The 17111-nt window shown below is 54.7% G+C and overlaps 3 protein-coding genes across 5 annotated transcripts; 1 reads left to right on the top strand and 2 right to left on the bottom strand.

Moving 5' to 3' along the window:
• Positions 1-1717: 1717 nt before the first annotated feature.
• Positions 1718-7890, bottom strand: NFKBID (NFKB inhibitor delta). The gene is made up of 10 exons (XM_036832978.1): positions 7562-7890; positions 7305-7365; positions 6245-6435; positions 6058-6163; positions 5793-5939; positions 5624-5675; positions 5382-5530; positions 3500-3616; positions 3048-3212; positions 1718-2313 (listed from the first exon to the last, which is right to left on the bottom strand). The coding sequence occupies exons 2-10, from the start codon at positions 7317-7319 to the stop codon at positions 2260-2262; spliced, it is 996 nt and encodes a 331-aa protein (XP_036688873.1). The 5' UTR covers positions 7320-7365; positions 7562-7890; the 3' UTR covers positions 1718-2259.
• Positions 7891-10539: 2649 nt separating this feature from the next.
• On the top strand, positions 10540-11975 carry HCST (hematopoietic cell signal transducer). The gene is made up of 4 exons (XM_036833056.1): positions 10540-10647; positions 11032-11055; positions 11470-11601; positions 11828-11975. The coding sequence occupies exons 1-4, from the start codon at positions 10605-10607 to the stop codon at positions 11896-11898; spliced, it is 270 nt and encodes an 89-aa protein (XP_036688951.1). The 5' UTR covers positions 10540-10604; the 3' UTR covers positions 11899-11975.
• Positions 11976-12120: 145 nt separating this feature from the next.
• On the bottom strand, positions 12121-15592 carry LOC118884894 (transmembrane immune signaling adaptor TYROBP). Of its 3 annotated transcripts, none has more exons than XM_036833037.1 (5): positions 15472-15592; positions 14707-14733; positions 14412-14546; positions 14188-14231; positions 12121-12346 (listed from the first exon to the last, which is right to left on the bottom strand). In XM_036833037.1, the coding sequence occupies exons 1-5, from the start codon at positions 15521-15523 to the stop codon at positions 12287-12289; spliced, it is 318 nt and encodes a 105-aa protein (XP_036688932.1). In that variant the 5' UTR covers positions 15524-15592; the 3' UTR covers positions 12121-12286. The 3 variants fall into 3 exon arrangements, with proteins under 3 accessions (XP_036688932.1, XP_036688930.1, XP_036688929.1); XM_036833035.1 differs by having other exon boundaries at positions 14188-14234; positions 15472-15585; XM_036833034.1 differs by having other exon boundaries at positions 12129-12346; positions 14188-14234; positions 14352-14546; positions 15472-15585.
• Positions 15593-17111: the final 1519 nt, after the last annotated feature.

Genomic DNA, 17111 nt, shown 5'->3' with positions numbered 1-17111 from the left:
TGGAATATTCCCTCTTGGAGCTACTGCGTGAGGAGATCCTCCTACCCTCCTGGAGGGACCACAGGGAGAGGGATGCTCGGCTCACTCTCAGAAGTTCCAGCTGTCTCAGCTGAGCTACCAGACATGTGAGTGCTGTTGTCCAGGCCAATCGGGCCTCCAGCTGACGGCAGCCACGTGTGTGACCAAAGCAAGATAGCAGAACTGCCCAGCTTAGCCCAGCCCAGATTGCAGAATCACGAACAAAAAAAGTGGTGGTGGACTTCCCTGGTGGTGCAGTGGTTAAGAATTCGCCTGGCGGGCTTCCCTGGTGGCGCAGTGGTTGAGAATCCGCCTGCCAATGCAGGGGACGCGGGTTCGAGCCCTGGTCTGGGAAGATCCCACGTGCCGCGGAGCAACTAGGCCCGTGAGCCACAATTGCTGAGCCTGTGCGTCTGGAGCCTGTGCTCCGCAACAAGAGAGGCCGCGACAGCCCGCGCACCGCGATGAAGAGTGGCCCCCGCTCGCCGCAACTAGAGAAAGCCCTTGCACGGAAACAAAGACCCAACACAGACTAAAACAAATAAATAAATAATTAAAAAAAAAAAAGAATCCACCTGGCAATGCAGGGGACATGGGTTCGAGCCCTGACCCAGGAAGATCCCACAGGCCGTGGAGCAACTAAGCCCGTGCGCCACAACTACTGAGCCTGCACTCTAGAGCCCACAAGCCACAACTACTGAAGCCCGCGTGCCACAACTACTAAAGCTTGCATGCCTAGAGCCCGTGCTCCGCAACAAAGAGAAGCCACCGCAAAGAAGCCCGCGCACCACAACAAAGAGTAGCCCCCGCTCGCCACAACTAGAGAAAGACTGCACGCAGGAACGAAGACCCTATGCAGCCAAAAATAAATAAATAAATTTATCAAAAAATAAAAAAAGTGGTGGTTGTTTTAAGCCTTAAGTTTTGGGGTAGAGACACTGGCACATGCCCTGAAGTGTGCTTGGTTTGTTGTCTGTGAGAGGCTCCAAGCAGTGGGGGCTACCGTGCGCCAGAGAGCTTTCTGGAGCGACGAGACTGGGACGGAGGACAGAGCAGAGGCTCTGGGGCAGAGGTACAAGGGGGCATTGTGGAGGTCTTCTGTCTTTAGTTTGGGTTTCTCCGGAAGCAGAGGCTGAGGCAAGGATTTGAGGACAAGATTACCTGCAAGGGGTGGGGAACATTGATAGGGGAGGCGGGAAGGGACCCAGAAAAGGGAAAGCTGCCAAGAAAGGGTACGTTATCAAGCCAGAAGCACGGTGGAGAACGGGAGCTTCGTTCCACTGGGGAGCTTTGAGAGCCCGTGTAGAACACACACTTCCCAGTTATCCCCACAGAGGCAGGGGACCTGGAGTATTTACATACCGTCTCCCTTCAGTCCGTCACTGGTTGAGAGCTGTTGGAGTGGGAAGAGGCATGATCCTCCTGGCATGGAAGTCTTGCCACACTCATACCCAGGGCAAAGCGGGCACCAGTGGTCTGAGAATGCCCACAGGCAGAGTCACGTGCTGGCCCTGGCAGTGAGACCACCAGGTGTTGACAGGGTGAGGGGGACAGGATATGGACTTGGCACCCGCAGTGTCTGCTACAACCCCCCACCCAGACACATTCACCCAAACACGGCTCCTCAGCCGCTTCCCTGCACCAATGATTAGAGATTAGACAGTAACGGTTCTAGTCCAAACTGAGTTTAATCAAGAGTTTCAGATAGGGGAGGGATTCACTAGAAATACTGAGGTCTGGGTCAGGGGCCTGGTTGTGTTCTGACTTAAAGCAGTAGGACCCAGGGGACTCTAATCGAGAGTCCTTCCTATGTCTCAGGGTTAAGGACCTGAAGGGGGTGGATCCTGGGGAGGTCAGGGGTCATCTTAGGAGCTCTACTAGGATGGTACCGGAAGCTGTTTTGGCGTACCCCAAGTACCATATGGGGAGTTACATCTGGACCCCAAAAGATCCTGGTGGGGAAAGGGTTGGGGGTCCAGTGTGTTTCACAGAAACAATCAAGGGGCCTCGATTTCACAGAAATCATCAAGGGGGCTCCTTGTGGGTGGGGGAAGGGTATCATACCACCCCAAATATTGGGGACTGTTTACCCGCCAACAGCCATTTTGGGGTTTTAATGTAAGACCCCGATGGCAGGACATTATGCACATACATTATCACGGATTTGCAACATTAGCATACGCTGGCTGTCCCACAGGACGGTGGGGACTGGAAAATCAGTCCAGGTTCTGGGTCTGAGTCCTAAGAGGACAGGCCTGGGGGTGCCACACGGCTCCTCTTCAGTAGCTGCCGGAGCTGTGGACAAGACAAGAGGGGGAAGAAACTTGAGAGGTTGCAAGGAGAAGTGGGGCAGGCACACCCTGTGAAGTTGGGGGTGAGAGAGAAGTGAGTAGGGTCAGTTGGGTTTGAAGGTCAGAGGTTCTGAGTCAAGATGCGGGGCTGGGGGTGAAGGCTCGTTCATACAATGAATTAAGGCTCCTGAGCAAAGGTGTTGCTGGCCGGGGGTTCCCACCTTGGGACTGGCATTGAGGACTGGGAGTCAAAGGGGAGAAGCAAGGGGCCAGAGTCACATTTGGGGGTCAGAAGTCCCACTCTGAGGTCAGGACTAAAAGTCAGGGGGCTGGAGGTCATACTTGGGGATCAAAGGTCACACCTTGAGGTCAGGATTCAGGGTTGAAAGTAGAGGTCACACTCTGAGGTCAGGGTGGAAACAGAGGTCAGGAGGAGTCACCATTATCAGGCAAGGGAGCAAACACTGAGGTCCAGGGTCATTTTTTTTTTTTTTTTTTGCCGTGCCACACGGCATGTGAGATCTTAAGTTCCCCAACCAGGGATGGAACCCATGCCCCTCACAGTGGAAGCGTGGAGTCTTAACCGCTGGACCGCCAGGGAAGTCCCTCAAGGTCACATTTTGAAGTCAGAGTTGGATAAGGGTCAAGGTCACCTTCTGAGATTACAAGTCACCCTCTACAGTCAGGAATGATGGGGTCGGGGGTGCACCCTGCAGTCGGGGTGGGCTCAGTGCTCACCCCCTCGGGGCCCGGCCCGGGCCGTAGCAGGTGGACAGGCTGCTCATTCTCCAGGTTGCGCAACGTTGGATCCGCCCCAGCTGCCAGCAGGCGCCGCACAATGGCCTCCTGGGCCGGCCCAGGGGGCAGGGCGGCCGCCATGTGGAGGGCTGTGTTCCCGTGGGCCTGGGGACGGTGAGGGGGGCCTGATGAAGACACAGGCTCAGCTGGCCTGGGCCCTCGACGGCGCGCTTCATATTCCGTCACACCCAGGTCCCACATGTCCCTCCTCACATCCCCCAGAAGCCCCCTCCAGGGCCACATTCCACACACCCCTCTAGGCCCTACACGTGCCCCGTCCACGTCCCACACAGCGGCCCCTCCACAGCCACAGCCCGCGGGACTCCCAACATCCCACTGCCTGCTCTCTGCCACGTCTCACCCAATCTGCACATTCCAGCCTAGGCCCCTACCTTCATGTTGACAAAGGCCCGCAGGTCTCCCCGTGGCAGCGCCAGCAGCAGCTGAACCAGGGTCGGGTTGGCAGCCTGCACAGCCAAGTGCAGAACTGTCTTGTTGCTCTTGATCTCCTGTGAGGAGGGGAACGGCAGAGGTCAGGCCAGTCCTCACACCCAAGCCTCCACCCATGGAACCCAAGCGCCTTTAGACACCCTGTCTCTCTTTTTCAAGCACCCAGGAGTGCCTTATACAGTTGTATGTGCTGTGCACTCTACAGGAATACCAGATTTAAGGGGGTGCCATTCAGATCATACACATCACCAAACGGTACATTTATTAAGACAATTTTCCAGCCCAAGTATCTTTGAGAAAAAGACTCCTTTTCTATTCCTCCAAAGGAGCTCTCTGGACTAGCAGCTGCCCTGGCCAGCCCACATTCTATTAAACACAGTAAAATGTGCCCACATCCCACATGGACTGTATTTTATCTATAAGGATGGGAACTGAGCAGCCTTCATCAGTGGACTACCTAAGCCTGTATCTACTTCCATACCGAACTGTTCTCTTCATATTTGGAAGCAAATAAAGACATTTTCCACAATGAAACTTTACTATGTGCCTTTAAAGAATTTGTAATGATAATAAACATTAAAAATTGTGTGTTTAGACATAGAAAATAAACTTACGGTTACCAAAGGGGAAAGGGGATGGGGGAGGATAAATTAGGAGTTTGGGATTAGCAGATACAAACTACTACATGTAAAACAGATAAACAACAAGGTCTTACTGTATAGCACAGGGAACTAGATTCAATATCCTGTAATAATCCATAACGGAAAAGAATATGAAAAAGAATATGTGTATATGTGTACAACTGAATCACTCTGCTGTACACCAGAAACTAACACAACACTGTAAATCAACTATACTTCAATTTTTAAAAAAATTGTGGGTTTATATAGGGCAAAACAACCTAGCTGGCTCATCAAAAAAAATTATGAAGAGAAAACTCTAAAGGAGGGGAAGCTCTAAATTAAGAGCTTAAAAGGACATATCACTGCAATGTGTGGGCTTTATTTGGATCCTAGTTTTTTCTTCATTTTCTTTTTTAAATGAAAAAAATAAATGTATGTCACTTTAGAGTCAAATAAAAACTTGAACACAGGATATTTGATATTATGAGACTGTTAACTTTTTTTAAGGTGGAATAAAGGTACTGAGGTTAACAAGAATTCTTGTCTTCTAAAGACAAATATTTATGGGTAAAACTGTAAGCTGGGATTTGCTTAAAAATAATACAGGAGAAGTGGATGGGAAAGGACTGGCTATGAGTTGCTGGTTATTTATGTTGGGTACATGGAGTTCATTATACTATTTTCTGTACTTTACCTATGTTCAAAGTTCTTAAACTAAAATTTAAAAATCCAAAACAATGAGTAGATGTTTAATTCTCTCAGCCAGCCTTTGAAGGAGCTACTGTCAGGAAGGAGGAGACTATATGTATTCACAGCTGGATTCTGGGGTCAGGCCACCTGGGCTCAAATCCCCTCTCTGACACTCACAAGGTATAAGATTTTTGAGTCTTTGAGCCTCAGTTTCCTTATTAGTGAAAGACAGAAAGTAATAATAGTATACACATCAAAGTGTGTTTGTGAGGATTCAATTAGCTAATCCATGAAACTTAGTGTTTGATGAATAGTAAGTGCTTGGTAAATATAAGTTAAGATCAGTAGTATTATTCCCAGTTGACAACTGGGACACAGAGAAGTGAAGTCACATGTTCAAGGTCACACAGCTGGGAAGAGGCAAGTCAGCATTTGTTTCGAGCCCCTGGATATCCAGGCGCCCCCATCCCACGTGCCCTCCTGGAGGCCAGCTGCCCACTGCCCAGCTCACCTGGCTGGTATGATCAGCACCCATGTGCAGCAACATCTTGACGCAAGCCAGCCTGTCTTGGGCCTGGGTACTCAGTACTGGGGGATATAGGTCGGGTGGGTGCATAGCAACGTTGAGGGCCAGGATGGCTGTGTGGAGAGGCGTGAGGCCTGCAGAGTAGAGACAGTGAGGACTCTACATCTGGAGCACGGACCCCACCCAGCCCCACCAGCTCCACCTACCCTGCCCACCACCCAACTTACCCTCGAAGTCTCTGGCTTCGATGTCAACTCGAACCCCTGAGTTAATCACAGCCTGGGAGGAGGAGGAGGTAGAGAGCTGGATTAGGGTCTCCCCAGGCCTCCTAGCCCTGAAAGCCAGGATCTAGGCAATCAGTCCATCCCACTCATCCCACCTGCCAGGTGAACATACCGAGAGAACTCTTGGGAGCCCATATGTAGCGGCCACGTGTAAGACAGAACGCCCTTGATGGTCAGTGGTGTTGGGTTCCGCTCCCAGGTTCAGTAGATCCTCCACAATCAGGGGCTGGTTGGCAGCAGCAGCCACCAGAAGAGGGGTCTGCAGGAGTCAGGAAAGGTCAGTCTGGGCCTCCAGTCCCCTCCCCTCTGAAAACCAGGAATCCAGGCCTCCAGACCCTCTGCCCTCAGATCCAGGAGTCCAGGCCCTCAGTCTTCACCTTGCCCTTATGCTCACGAATGTCCAGATGTCTGTACGCTTGGAGCATCTCAGCTGCGGCGTACGCGGCCCAGCGCAACCCTCGAGCCGCAAACAGGTGCAGGAGCCTGAGGATAGGTGGAAGGCAGCAATGAGCACAGCACCCCAGCTGAACAGGGGAGCCTGCAGATTCCATTCCCTGTACTCACGTGTCTCCCTCCTCATCCTGGGCCAGCAGCTTTTGTGGCCCCAAAGCCAGCATGTGAGCACGGGCAGTGTCCAGGGATGGTCCGTTGACCACAGGAGGCAACTGTGGGGGTCCTGAAGGGAGTCCAGAACCTCTCCAGGATCCTGCCTGTGGCAGGGAAGGTTCTGCATAGGGCCGAGTATCCAGGGGGTCCTGAAGGGTACAGGTGATGGGGAGAGCCAGTCAGCTGAGAATTCCCTCTTTCTACCACACACACATACACGTACAGAGCGCCAGGCAGAGTGGCTGGGCGTCCCATCTGCGCCAAGTGACCTTGGACCTTTGGGCCTCAGTTTTGCCCATCTGAGGAATGGGATCCTAACCCAGCCCCAGACATCTCAGAATGCTGCATAAGGGCAACTGGAAATCTTAGGAGCCCTTCAGCACCCAGTTCCCATTCTGTATCTCACCTCCATCCCCAGGGGAAATGAACACGGCCGCCCTGGGTCCGAGTGTGAGTAGAAGTCAGGAGTCAGGAAACCTTCAGCAGCAGAAGCAGGGTAAGAGTAGGGCCTGTCCGTGTAGGCAGCATGCGTGTTGGGGTCCCAGTCTGGAAAGCCCATGGGGGGTGCCAGGCTGCCAAGTCCAGAACCCACAGTCTCCTGGTGTGCTGGGAAGTGAGTATGGCCTGCATGGGAGAGGAGGAGCAGGGGCAGGCCTGGTTACCAGAGTTAGGGGAAGTCACCGCCCAGACAGGACCTGTGTGAGGGCCTGGAGTCCCCAAGGTACTGAAAGCTAGTACTTCTGGGGCACCAAGGGGCTGGAAGCTTGGACTTTTGGGACCTAAATGCCTGGGACACTGAGGGGTTGAGGGCCTAGATTCCAGGCTGGGAGCCTGGGCCCCTGAAGGACTATGTGCACAGACTACTGGGCTCCAGAGAATCTGGTTCTACTCTGCAGGTCTCAGCAAGAATGAGGGTCTAACTCCTAAGTTCCTGAAAGTTCTAAGAGTTGGGATGTTTGAGTCCCTGAGGGAAGCTGGGGCTAGGAGCTGAGGGAACCAGGTGAGTTTCCAGACTTACCAGCTTCACCCTCATTCACAGATGGGGTCAGGGGCTGGGCCAGGGGAGCCAGGAACTGTCCCTGTAGAGGCATAAGCAAAAAGAAACAAGGGTGAATTTATCTGGCAGATTCCTCAGCATCCATTCCCCACCTACAGGGCATCTAAGTCAGGACTACGTCTCTCATCAGCCCCGAGGGCCCAGCAAGGCAGCAAGTCCTTGCCCAACAGGACATGGCCTCATGGGAGTTGTAGTTTACAGCGCTTCATGGGCCTCACCGGTAGCCCACCAGCGTCAGGCTGCTGCTGGCGGCGCCTTTGTTCTTCTAGGAGCTTCTTCACCGTCTGTGATGGGCAGTGGCTGCGCTCATTCCGGCTCACTGCGGGGTGAGGAGGGAGGGAAGTTATCAGGGGTCCTTAAGTCACCCAAGTGCGCCGGGGAGTGAATCTGAGCGCCCTCTTCGCCCTCCCGCGCGGAAAAACTGGCACACCGATGCCGCCTAAGAACTCCAAAGCCAATCTAAGATTTCGGGTGCGGCGCCGCCTCCGCGGTTTCCTTCCTTTTGCTCCGCACTTCCCCCTCTGACCCAACTTTCCACCAGCGTCGTGGAAACTGAGGAAGGAGGTGGAGGGCGCCCTCTGCAGCCCCCCTCCCTCTGCCTGCCACTTCCGTGAAAAATCCCACCTCACCCCACCCCCAGATCTCCCAGTCCTGAGGGATTCGGGGCGTCGCCGGGCATCACTCCCCAGAGACGCACATCCAGGTTCCCAATATCTCTCTGCCCTAGAAGCTGCCCTGATACTTCTTCCTCGGGATACCAGGCATCCGAGTCCCCAGCCCCTCTCCCTGAGGAACCACGAAGTCAGTAGCCCCCTAGCTCATCAGGAATCCAAAGGTTCAGACCTCGCCCCCCTCTTCAGACCCAGAAGTCCAAGCCCCACCTCACGGGAGTCTGGGAGACTCGCATCCCCTTCCCCAGGACCCAGGAGTCCGGGCCCTCAACCTACTCCCCCCTAGGACCTGGGCATCCCAGTTTCCAGACTCCTTGTTCGCACGACGCAAGAAGGCCGGGCCCTCACCCTTCCGAGCCCTCACCCTTCCGAGCCCCGCTCGAGCATAGGAAGGGTTAAGCGCCGGAGGGCGGGCTCGGAAACAGCCCAGACGCGACGCGCTGACGTCACGGCGCTCACGCAAGGGAATCTTCCACCTCCCTCTTCCTCTAGGCCCGGCGGCCCAGGTGCCCCGCTCCGAGACGCGATGCGTGGCCAAGCGTGGCGCTCGTGGAATCCCCGCACAAGGGAAATTCCTGCTCAGCCCGGGGACCCGGGCCGGGTGGCGACTCGGGAAATCCCAGGGTGGGGCAGGGTCACGGCCAGAGTGCATCCCTGCGGCCAAGCCCCGGACCTTGCCCACCCAGACCTTGGCTGATTTCAAACAACGCCCCCAAAGACTCGATCCAGCCTCTTTTTCTACAGCATGGAGTCCGGGTCGCCAGCCCCCTCCTCGCAGGACCCAGGCAGGAGTCGGGGCTCCCAGCGCTTTCACCCCCCGGGACCTAGGGTTCAGGATCAACAGTCCTTTACCCCACCCCACCACCCCACCCCGGGACTCAAGTGTCCAGAATCCCAGCCGCTCCGGCATCACGACCCAGGAGTCTGGACCCTCCGCCCCCTCCAAACACCGGGTACCCTCACTCTCAGCTTGATGCTTCACCGTTCACTCTTGATGCTCTAGCTCCGTCCCTCAGAGCCTCAAGAGTCCGTCCCCCAGCCCCGCTCTTAGAGGCCGAGCGTGCCTCACCTCCCCGCCCCTCCATTACCTCGGGGATTCCGTGGTGCGGATTGTGGGGCCCCAGGGCCCCGGCCTCGGCGCTGCGCCAGCCTCGCTGTTTCCCCGCGGAGCCGCCGCCGGGTCCCCGATCTTGCGTCGGGTCCCCCCGCGACTTTTTAAACTGAAGTTCTGGCACCGCCCAGTCGTGGGACGGGCCCCGCCCACAAGCCCGGGAGTCCCCGGGTTGCGCTCGAGCAAACTTGGGGTCTAAATGGGCGGGGCTGACTTTAAGAGCCCGACTCCTAAGTCTCTCCGGAAACAGGGATTGGGAACCCCGTCTTTGGTCTGAGGGAGAAGGGGCCTGGGGTAGCGGACTCCTGAAAGAGGAGGGAACTGGGGACCTGGACTTTTGTCCAAGGGGGTGTTGGAGGCCTTGACTCCCAGGCCCTGCGCTGGCGAGGGGCGGGGGGACGCTGCCAGTATTATTGGGTCCTGAGAGAGAAGGGGGCTGGGGTTCTGAACTCCCTGGTCTCGAGGGAAGAAAGGTCTGTAGGTAAGAGTGATATAGGTGGACTCAAATTTCCCCCCTTCCACACATCACCTTTTTCAGAGGCCAGTTCTCATTTATTCATTCATAATTAAAAATAATTACTGCAAGGGAGGTACTTTGCTGGGTGCTGTGGTATAGCTGTGAACTAAGCAGGCAGGAATTCCCAACCCTCAAGCCAACTGACATTCCAGTGGGAGGCTCATTCTCAGTTCCCATCTTGGTGACCATGGAAATCATATTTCTCCGCTGCCCTCAAGACTCTATGCTCTCCTGGTTCTCCTCCCTCACTTGCTGCTCCTTCCGTTTTACTGGCTGTTTCCTCCTCTTCACCCATTCTTGGTGTTGGGAGGAGGTGGTGTTCCTCCTCTGTCTGTACTCACTTCCTTGATGATCTCATCCAGTCTCATGGCTTTAAATACCATCCATAAGCCAGCAATCCCCAAATTTACATCTCCAGACCAGACTTATCCCCTGAACTCAAAGAGGCAGCTGTGGTCATTCAGCTTCTCCACAGGGAGATCTATCAGGCATTTCCAACCCAGTTTGCCCAAACCTTGGCACTTTCCCCCCTAAGCCTGCTTCCCCTCCTTCTCCATCGTGTCAAAGGATGCTTCGTCTCCTCAGTTGCTTAGGCCAGAAGCTTTGGTCATCCTGGACCCCTCTCTCTCATACACATATCCACTCCATCAGCAAGTTTTGTTGGCTCTACCTTCAAAATCTTTCCAGGATCTCCCCAGCGCCCACACCCTGGTCTACCTGTCACGTCCCACCTGGACGATCACAGCAGCCTCCCTGATCTCTCTGACCCTCCCCCTAGTTTGTCCCTAAAGGCTGTCAGAGAGATCCATCACCTCTCCCCCTCCCACACACACACAGGAAGCAGGTAGCCTTGCCACCGGCAGAGTGACATCCGCTATTGCTGCCTCTCTACTCCCCATTGTTCCTCAGGACTTCTCTGGACCAAAGCTCTTTGACAGACCTCTTCCAGCCCCCAGCCCACCATGGTTCCTCCAGGCAACATTCTGTTCCTGCTTTTGCTCCCAGGTGAAGCCAGTGGTTATGGGGGGTGTTAGGCAGAGTTTTGTGAAAGGAGTGGCTTGGGGTGGCATCTGAAGGGAGGGGTGCTGAGGATGGGTCCTTCTCCCAGTGCCCTTTCCCTTCCATAGAGAAACTTCTGGGCCTGGTTCTTTGGGGAGGGAAGCTGAGTTTGGATGGCTGCTGTTCGTCCCCTTCTCACCGCTGGGTCTCTGCCTCTACTTCTGATTTCCTGTCTCCCTCTGTGTCTCTGGGTGCTTCCCTCCCATTTGGCCCCTCTTTCTCATTTGATCTCTCCAGAGTGGAGGCTACTTCTCAGGACATCACCTTTCCCTGCACCCTGTTTTGAGAACCACCTCTCCCCACTGATCTACCTTCCCTCTCCTTCCACAGTGGCTGCAGCTCAGATGACCCCAGGTGAGAAATCAACACCCTGTCCCCTTTGCAGCACCACTTCAGGTCCTGCTTCCATCCCTAAAGTGTGGCCTGTGGGTCCTGGATCTCACCTCGCATCCCCGAATCAGAGCCCCCAGAGGATCTGCAGCCCTCTCTAGGTCCCCATCTCACTGTCCTCATCACCAAACTGAAGGCCCAGGGACTCGGCCACCCCCCAGCCTGTCTTCAGGAGTACTTACTATGCCCAAAGCACAGTCCTGGGAGCCCTGGGACAACCCCCAGCCTCTCTCTGGATCTCCCTCTCCCCTCTCATTCCCCAGGGAATCTGGGACACCCACCTTCAAAGGGACTTCCTCTGACCCATATGCCCAAAGCCCAGGCCCAAGTGTCTGGAACCCCCCTCAGCTGCCTTCTGTCTTGGCTCCCACCCTTCAGGTTCCTGTTCCGGATGTGGGCCCCTCTTCCTGCCACTCCTGGCGGGTCTCGTGGCCGCAGATGCGGTTGTGTCACAGCTAATTGTGGTGGTGGTGTTTGTGTGTGTGCGCCCACGCAGCAGGCCCACCCAAGGTGAGGGCAGGGACCGAGCTGGGCCTGAAGAGGCATGGTGTCCCTAGGGAGGGGGTCCCCAGGGCGGGCACCCCCGGGCAAGCCCTCGAGGTTCTGGGGAAACCCTGGGGGCGGTGCTTGGGGGGAACTCCTGAGGAAACCCCTGAGGCAGGGGGTCCCCAAGGAAGTGGAGATGTGGGTGGAAGGTGGGTGGTCAGGCCTCGTGCTTTCTCTTCCCCACACTCAGAAGATGGCAAAATCTACATCAACATGCCTGGCAGGGGTGACTCCCCAGTAACTGCGACATATGACTTCTGACCCTGTCATCCTGGATTGTGTGTGGTGGCACAGGAAATCCAACCCTCTTTTGGGCTGGAATAAAGCAATTGAAATACTTCTTGTTCTAATTCTTTCTCAGACAACCCAGGTTCCCCAAAGGCTCCCTCTCATTTAGCTGTTTCTGGGTCCTTGATCCCCCTAGAACCCCGCATATCCCCATCCCGTCAGCCCAGGGATCGGGAATAACTCAGCATTGTTTGTGTGCTCCATGTTTATTTGGGGGCAGTAGTGGGGAGAGGTTGACGTCTCATTGTGGACACTCTGTGGATCCGTATCTTGGTGGGAGTAGGAATAGAGTGCTGGGCAGGCATCAGGAATGATTGGATCCAGGCATCAGGTTGTTGACTGCCCTGGTTTGGGCTCATTTTTAATATGGCCTCTGTGTGTTGAGGTTGCTGTAGACATCTGTCCTCTGGCCTTGGAGCTCCTAAAGGGATGGACAGGGTGTGGACCATCAGTGAAGGGAGTCCACCGAATAAACTGAAAATAAAATCTAGCCTTCTCCCAGTGGCCTGCAAGGCCCCTGGCAGCTTCTTCAACCTTGTAGCCATGATAGAGATCTGGATTTTATTCAAGTGCCTTCAATGTTCCCCTTTCTCCTCTGCCTCATTGTTATGCCCCAGCCGAGGGGCCGTTGTGTGTGCTGTTCACTCTGCCTGAAACACTGGTCCCCTAGATATTCCCATGGATAGTTCCTTCTCACCCTTCAAGTCTCAGCTCATGTCACTTTCTCAGAGAGGCATTTCTTGATTTCCGCATCTATAGTTTCTTCCCCGCGCACGCAAGTCACTGTCACATCAACCTACTTTATTTCCTTCATGTTGCCTCCCCAAATGATCTTATTTGTTAATCTGCTTCAAGTCTGTCTCCCCAGGACTTCCCTGGTGCCACATTGGTTAGGAATCCGCCTGCCAATACAGGGGACACGGGTTCGAGCCCTGGTCCGGGAAGATACCACATGCCGCGGAGCAAATAAGCCCGTGTACCACAACTACTGAGCCTGCACTCTAGAGCCCATGAGCCACAACTACTGAGCCTGCGCTCTAGAGCCCACGAGCCACAACTACTGAGCCCATGTGCCACAACTACTGAAGCCCGCACGCCTAGAGCCTGTGCTCTGCAACAAGAGAAGCCACCGCAATGAGAAGCCCGCGCACCACAACAAAGAGTAGCCCCTGCTTGCCGCAACTAGAGAAAGCCCACAAGCAGCAACAAAGACCCAACGCAGCCAAAGATAAAAATTAATTAATTAATTAATTAATTTTTTTTAAAAAGTCTGTCTCCCCAACTAGGATGTAAGCTCTGCTGCTGTGTCTCCAGCATCTAGCATATATAGACCCTCAACAAATTCCACCAAAGGAATGAATAAACTGGGGCTTTGCCCTAAAATTTCACTGCATCCCACCTCCCCCAGTAACTGGAAAACCCCTTCAGTCTTCTGGACCTCACAGAGCCAAACTTGAGATTCTTATACTTTACAAAGAGACTTTTTATCCACAAGTGAGGCAAAGCAAAGTTGGTTGCAGACAAGTAAAACAGATTTCACAGAGCGGGGTTCACAATGGGGATGGGGTGCGGTTCTATGGCCCCAAGATGCAGGCCTCAGATAGAATCCCTGAAATCGTATACAAATGCCCGGTCTGGAGCTCATCTTTCTGGAGAGGGTCTGTTTGGCTTCCATTAGATTCTCAGAGGAGCTCATGACCCCCTAAAGGGTTAAGAATGGCATTGACAGGAGGTGGGAGATGGAAAGATGACATTTGCATTGTGGTTCTTAAGAAGGGTTTCAAGGATACTTGCACTGCCTCTAGATTATATGCACAATTTTGTATTTTTTTGTGTGGATTTTTCTGAAGAGTCTCTGGCTTTCGTCAGTTTCTCAAAGGCTGCAGGGTCCCTCCCCCACAAATTCAGAGCTCCTCTCTTTAGAGTTACCAAACTAGGGTTGAATTATATCCTCTGCCCTTATGAGGACTTCTCTGAGAAATCAGCCTGTCCTGGGCTGGGCTTTTCCGGAACAATTCATAGCCTGCCTTCTGACTGAGACAAACCATCCCTGTATTTCCCCTCCACGCATTTTAAGCTGAGCATAAGGTTGTGATTGATCATTGAAAGCAGTTTTGGATGCTATGTCTTCAAGCGTCTGAGGAGCTGCTGAGAAAGTGGGCTTTAGGGTCTAGGTTCTGCAGGGGCTGGGGGAGGGGTATTTGGGACAAGACACCCTCAGGGCAGGAGTGAGGTGTGAGAAAGAAAAGCTGGTTTCCTCACCTGATAAGGCGACTCTGTCTCAGTGATGTGCTGTTTCCGGGTCACTGCTTGGGGGTGGGGAACAGCAGAGTTCAGAGACAGACGGGGTGAGAATTGGGACCATTTTGTTGCAAAAGCCACCCCTCCATCACCTCCTTTTGGGTGGATGTGACTGGGGAGCTTACCCCTCCCTTCCAGGCAAGTCCTCAGAGGGTCCCAGGCCATCCCCGGCCAGCTCCACTCACCCTCCGTGGGTCCTCGTCCCCGAGGGACCAGCCGACCCAGGGAGTACACGGCCAGGGCGATGAAGAGGGTCAGCGCCAGGTCCCCCAGCACGATCCCCGCCAGCACGCCGGGGCTCACCGAGGGGCAGTTGCAGTCTGGGAATGTAAGTGACACAGGAGTCAGAGGAGACCAGAGGGAGTTGGGAATTGGGAGGTGGCGTCAGTCATCAGTGGGTGGTGTGGAGAGACTGGGGAAGGGACAGAGGTGGGGTGGTCTTTGGGAGGTAGGGAGGGGGATCGCAAGGTCTAGGCCTACCTGTATGGGCCTGAACGAGGCTGAGACCTGAGGAGAGAAAAAGAAGGTAAACTGAGACACGTGACTATGACTGGGGGTTGGGCAGAGAAGCTGGGTAGGGTGGGTCCTGGCAGGCAGCAGGCGCCGGTGGAGAGCCACATCTGGTGGGACCTGCGGGCCGGCATCAAGGCCACCGGACTGTGTTACTTCTTTTTTTTTTTTTTTTTTTTTTGCTACTTTATTTATTTATTTATTATTTATTTTTGGCTGTGTTGGGTCTTCGGTTCGTGCGAGGGCTTTCTCTAGTTGCGGCAAGCGGGGGCCACTCTTCATCGCGGTGCAGGGACCGCTCTTCATCGCGGTGCGCGGGCCTTTCACTATCGCGGCCCCTCCCGTTACGGGGCACAGGCTCCAGACGCGCAGGCTCAGTAGCTGTGGCTCACGGGCCCAGCTGCTCCGCGGCATGTGGGATCTTCCCAGACCAGGGCTCGAACCCGTGTCCCCTGCATTGGCAGGCAGATTCTCAACCACTGCGCCACCAGGGAAGCCCCCGGACTGTGTTACTTCTATATCGACTTGTCCTGTTGCAACACCCTCAGAATCCCCTCCTTCTGCTTCTCCCAGAGGCCAGATCTTGGGGGGCGCAGGCTCTGGGAGAGACCCATAGGGTTTGGGGTGCCAGGGATCTGCTCCGGTACCAACCCCCACCCTTTGGTTCTCTCTTTCCGCCCTGTTCCCTGCCCTGCCCAGAGCTGAACCCAGGAGCTGCCAAAGCCCCCAACTCACCACCCACAGTCAGGAGAGACAGGAGCCTGTTGGAGGGTCCAAGGCCCCCCATGATGCAGGCGACGCTGCTGGACACCACAGTCCAAGGCGGGTGGGATGTGGCGTAGTGTCCAACCAAGTAAAGGAGGAAGTCTGAGGTGGGTGGTGGCAGGAGGGAGGAGGGGACAATGGGGGAGGAGGAACGGAGACGGATACCACCAAGGATTCAGGCCCAGACACCCCAGGGGCCATGCTGCAGCCCCCAATGGCTGGAACGAAGGGCAAAATGTATGTGTGTCAAGTCGACCTCCATCCCTAGGCAGGGGTCAGACATCATTATAACAGGAGGGTCTGTGGCTGACTGTGATTGAAGCTATCTCTGCCTCTTCCTGGCTGGACAACCTTGAACAAGTCACTCAACCTCTCTGGGCCTCAGTTTCCTCATCTGTAAAATGAGGAGTAAAATAGTACCTACTTTATACTATTGTTGTGGGGAATCAAATGAATTAATATTTCTAGAACAGGGTCTGACCCTTGTCAGCGTTTTATAAGAACCAGTTATAATTACTTGACAATCAGAACGATGTGATGTTCATAGGATATTAAAAGAGAACCATCAGGATACGGGTACTAACGACATGCAGGCACCCCATCCCAAGTGTTCATGCATTTAACCCCCAAGAACACTCTTCTGAGGTAGATGCTCTGATCCCCATTTTACAGAAAGATAAAGACACTTGCCCAAGGTGACACAGAACATAAAGGCAGAAATGGAACCCAGGACCCAAAGACAGATATTTGACCCTAAGAGAGAAAGAAAAAAGAACCAAGATGGAGGATAGGGAAGGAGAAAGTAGCGGGAAGGCAGAGAAAGAGGGAGACGAATAGGCAGTGACACAGATGCACACGGCACAGACGCAGGACTGGGGCTTTGGGGTGAGGCAGGTGGGGGAAACGTGGTAACACTGGGCCAGGTTAGGCTGCTCCCACCAAATGAGGAAGTGGCTGGAAGCGAGCACTGACCGAGGCCACCCAGGAGATGACAAGGACTTCTAGCCCCGGCAGGACATGAGCCGGGGCTGGGGAAGGAGGAACCTGAGGTTAGGGTGCCGGGGGGGATGGGCCAGCAGCAGGAAGCCCCCCTCCCCTGTGCAGGCGGCACACCCACAGCTCCCCGGGGGGCCGGGCTCAGGAGAAAAAAGGGGAAACTGGATGCTGGTCATGGGACAGACGCTGAGTGGCCCTTTGCGGGGGTGTAGTATTTGGAGTCTGGAAGAGGGTCAGGGCCGAGTCCCGGGCAGCGCTGGCTGCTAACGCCGCCACTGCCCAGGCCTGGCCGAGTCCCGCCGCAGAAGAATCAACACCCCACCATCACCACCACCGCCACCAGGTCTGGAGGGAGCATGTCCTGCAGGCCCTACTGGCACACCAGGCATCTCAAGGTGGCTGAAGCCCAGCGAGCCGGGGGCAGTCAGAGATCAGAGGAAGCTCTGAGCCAGGAGGGCCTTGATCTGACTCGGGTGTTCCCAGGGTTCCCTCTGGCTGCGCGTGGGGAGCAGACTGTGGGGGGCAGGGGCAGGAGCTGGGGGCCAGGCTGCTGCAATGGTCCAGTTTCTTGTGAGGATTCTGTGAGGTCTGTTAGAATCAGGCTTGCCTGGCAC

Source organism: Balaenoptera musculus, chromosome 19 (assembly GCF_009873245.2).
Source record: "Balaenoptera musculus isolate JJ_BM4_2016_0621 chromosome 19, mBalMus1.pri.v3, whole genome shotgun sequence".
Taxonomy (NCBI): Eukaryota; Metazoa; Chordata; class Mammalia; order Artiodactyla; family Balaenopteridae; genus Balaenoptera; species Balaenoptera musculus.
The sequence above is the reverse complement of the archived record's forward strand: the minus strand, read 5'-3'. Positions and strand labels throughout refer to the sequence as shown.

Coding starts and splice junctions, on each gene's coding strand:
- LOC118884894 (XM_036833034.1), bottom strand. CDS start 15,523: ATGGGGGGCCTTGGACCCTCCAACAGGCTCCTGTCTCTCCTGACTGTG. Junction 14,547..14,706: donor CCTCGTTCAGGCCCATACAG/GTAGGCCTAGAC, acceptor TTACATTCCCAG/ACTGCAACTGCCCCTCGGTG. Junction 12,347..14,187: donor AGACAGAGTCGCCTTATCAG/GTGAGGAAACCA, acceptor CCATCCCTTTAG/GAGCTCCAAGGCCAGAGGAC.
- HCST (XM_036833056.1), top strand. CDS start 10,605: ATGGTTCCTCCAGGCAACATTCTGTTCCTGCTTTTGCTCCCAG. Junction 10,648..11,031: donor GTTCCTGCTTTTGCTCCCAG/GTGAAGCCAGTG, acceptor CTCCTTCCACAG/TGGCTGCAGCTCAGATGACC. Junction 11,602..11,827: donor ACGCAGCAGGCCCACCCAAG/GTGAGGGCAGGG, acceptor CCCCACACTCAG/AAGATGGCAAAATCTACATC.
- NFKBID (XM_036832978.1), bottom strand. Junction 6,164..6,244: donor CAGGATGAGGAGGGAGACAC/GTGAGTACAGGG, acceptor ACCTATCCTCAG/GCTCCTGCACCTGTTTGCGG. Junction 3,617..5,381: donor GTGCTGATCATACCAGCCAG/GTGAGCTGGGCA, acceptor CCCTCCTCACAG/GAGATCAAGAGCAACAAGAC.